The sequence below is a fragment of the Salvia splendens genome, chromosome 16 (assembly GCF_004379255.2).
Source record: "Salvia splendens isolate huo1 chromosome 16, SspV2, whole genome shotgun sequence".
Classification (NCBI taxonomy): domain Eukaryota; kingdom Viridiplantae; phylum Streptophyta; class Magnoliopsida; order Lamiales; family Lamiaceae; genus Salvia; species Salvia splendens.
Genome location: NC_056047.1, coordinates 29,028,694 through 29,030,699, shown reverse-complemented (window position 1 = coordinate 29,030,699; position 2,006 = coordinate 29,028,694). Strand labels below are relative to the sequence as shown.

Genomic DNA, 2,006 nt, shown 5'->3' with positions numbered 1-2,006 from the left:
AAAAAAAATTGAGGCACCAACCTACGAAATTTGGTGTAAATTTCTTTTTTTAACGACGAGAACCTCATACTTTCAAATGAAAGGATTTAGGCATACGATAGGAATGTCTAAAGTTAGCAAAAGACTGCAACTGTAGCATAAATCGCTATCCGAGCAAGGCTAACGTAGTGGCCGATACGCTGAACCACGAAACTCAAACATGGTTAGCAGCCTTAAAGGGAAGAGGGATACTGCAAGAACTTGATGGATTGAGCCTAGAGGTAGAGCGAGCGCCCGAGAAGGTGGGAAAGAGAATTTCCACTTGGGTAGAAGTGCCAACCTCAGGATCAAGATCGTAGACGCACGAAAACAGAGTATGGCAGTAGAAGGTTATACCTGAAAGTAAAAGCGAACGAACGGAGTTACCATAAGGAACTGTGGGAAGATCTCACCTTCGAAGGTAGGTCGTTTGTGGAAGAACAGTAAGAGCTCAAAGATGAGATCACAAGAAAAACCACGACACCAAGTCATCATGGGAGTACCAAGATGTGTTAGGATTGGAAGAAGGAAAATCCCAGGAACAAATGATTAAGAAAGATAAAACAATAGTTGTACAAGGATAATACAAGCTGGGTATCAGTCGATCGCCTTACTGTGCATACCAACTTTGTGACAATCAGACAAGTTAGTTGAGTTGTACGCATCTTCGTAAAATACCAGTAATTTTCACATTATACTAAAACGACAGATTTACGATTATATTTTGGAAGAATCTACATGTTTGGTTTTAAGAATTTATCGCCGCCGATAAGGTGATGAAGTGTCAAAGCGGGCGTAGGAAACGCCCAAAGACATGATCGAGAGCCAAGGTGCTCGGTATGGAAGGACAATTGGGAACAATTTTTTACAGAGATAGAGTCTGTTCATAACAACAGCTATTAAGCAAATAGTGTAACGGTATCATATGAAACTTCACACGGAGAAGAGCTTAGACCACCCTCTATGGAACGAGGTCGGTGAGAGGAAAATTCTGGGTCCGGATGCAATCGAAGAGATGATAGAAATTGTCAGAAAAATCCGAGAGAGAATCAAGGAGGCTCATGACAGACAAAAGTCCTATGCAGATGTCCGACGGACTGATTTGCAATTTTCAGTGGGAGATAAAGTCTTCTTGAAAGTATTACCGTCGAAGGGGATAGCTAGATTTGGAGTCAAGGGAAAACTCCGACTCCGGTACATAGGACCGTACGAAATCCTAGAGGCGCTTGGACCAGTAGCTTATCGACTAGCATTACCGTCGAGCTTTGGAAACGTTCACAACGTATTCCATGTATCCCAGCTCAGAAAGTATGTGTTTGTTCGGAAGCACGTGATTCATCAGGAGGAGATGATATTAAACCCGGATCTGAGCTACGAGGAAAGGCCAAAGACAATTCTGGACAGGAAGGTGCAACAACTAAGAAATAAATCCATTCCTTCAGTGAAAGTACTTTGGGAACACCACGGGCAGGAAGAGGCCACGTGGGAATTGGAAGATAAAATGAAGGAGCGCTACCCTGAACTGTTCGAGTAAAGCCATACAAATTTCGGGATGAAATTTCGTTTAAGGAGGGTGGAATGTGACGCCCCGAGAAATTGTTCCTCTCCTTTGAGATAAGTCGGATTTATTAGCATAGTAAATTCTCATTGTGAGGACGTAGAATTTTCGTTGTAATTACTGACGTTGGAATAAATTAAATACTGTGTTGAAAGAAATAAGTTGCAAGGAGATTTATTCAAAAAAAGAAAGTAAGTGATATAATTTTGTTGGAGGAACAATTTGAGATACAATTTCATAAAATTGTGAAGACATTTATAGTGAAATAGAATTCTTCCACCTCTAGTAATAGAATTCTAGAGACTAGAGAGTATCATAAATTGGTATAGGAATCAAAGTGGTACAAGGGTAGATTCTCTTCCCTTCCTCCATCTCTTTCCTTCTCGAAATTCGGCCCCATGAAACTCCAAAAGGGACAGCCCCTAACCTG

At 41.2% G+C, this 2,006-nt stretch overlaps 1 protein-coding gene across 1 annotated transcript; it reads left to right on the top strand.

The window, feature by feature from the left end:
- The first annotated feature begins 943 nt into the window (after nt 1-943).
- On the top strand, nt 944-1,552 carry LOC121770471. The gene has a single exon (XM_042167198.1). It carries the CDS (start codon nt 944-946, stop codon nt 1,550-1,552), a length of 609 nt encoding a protein of 202 aa, XP_042023132.1.
- The last annotated feature ends 454 nt before the right edge of the window (nt 1,553-2,006 follow it).

Coding starts and splice junctions, on each gene's coding strand:
- LOC121770471 (XM_042167198.1), top strand. CDS start 944: ATGAAACTTCACACGGAGAAGAGCTTAGACCACCCTCTATGGAACGAG.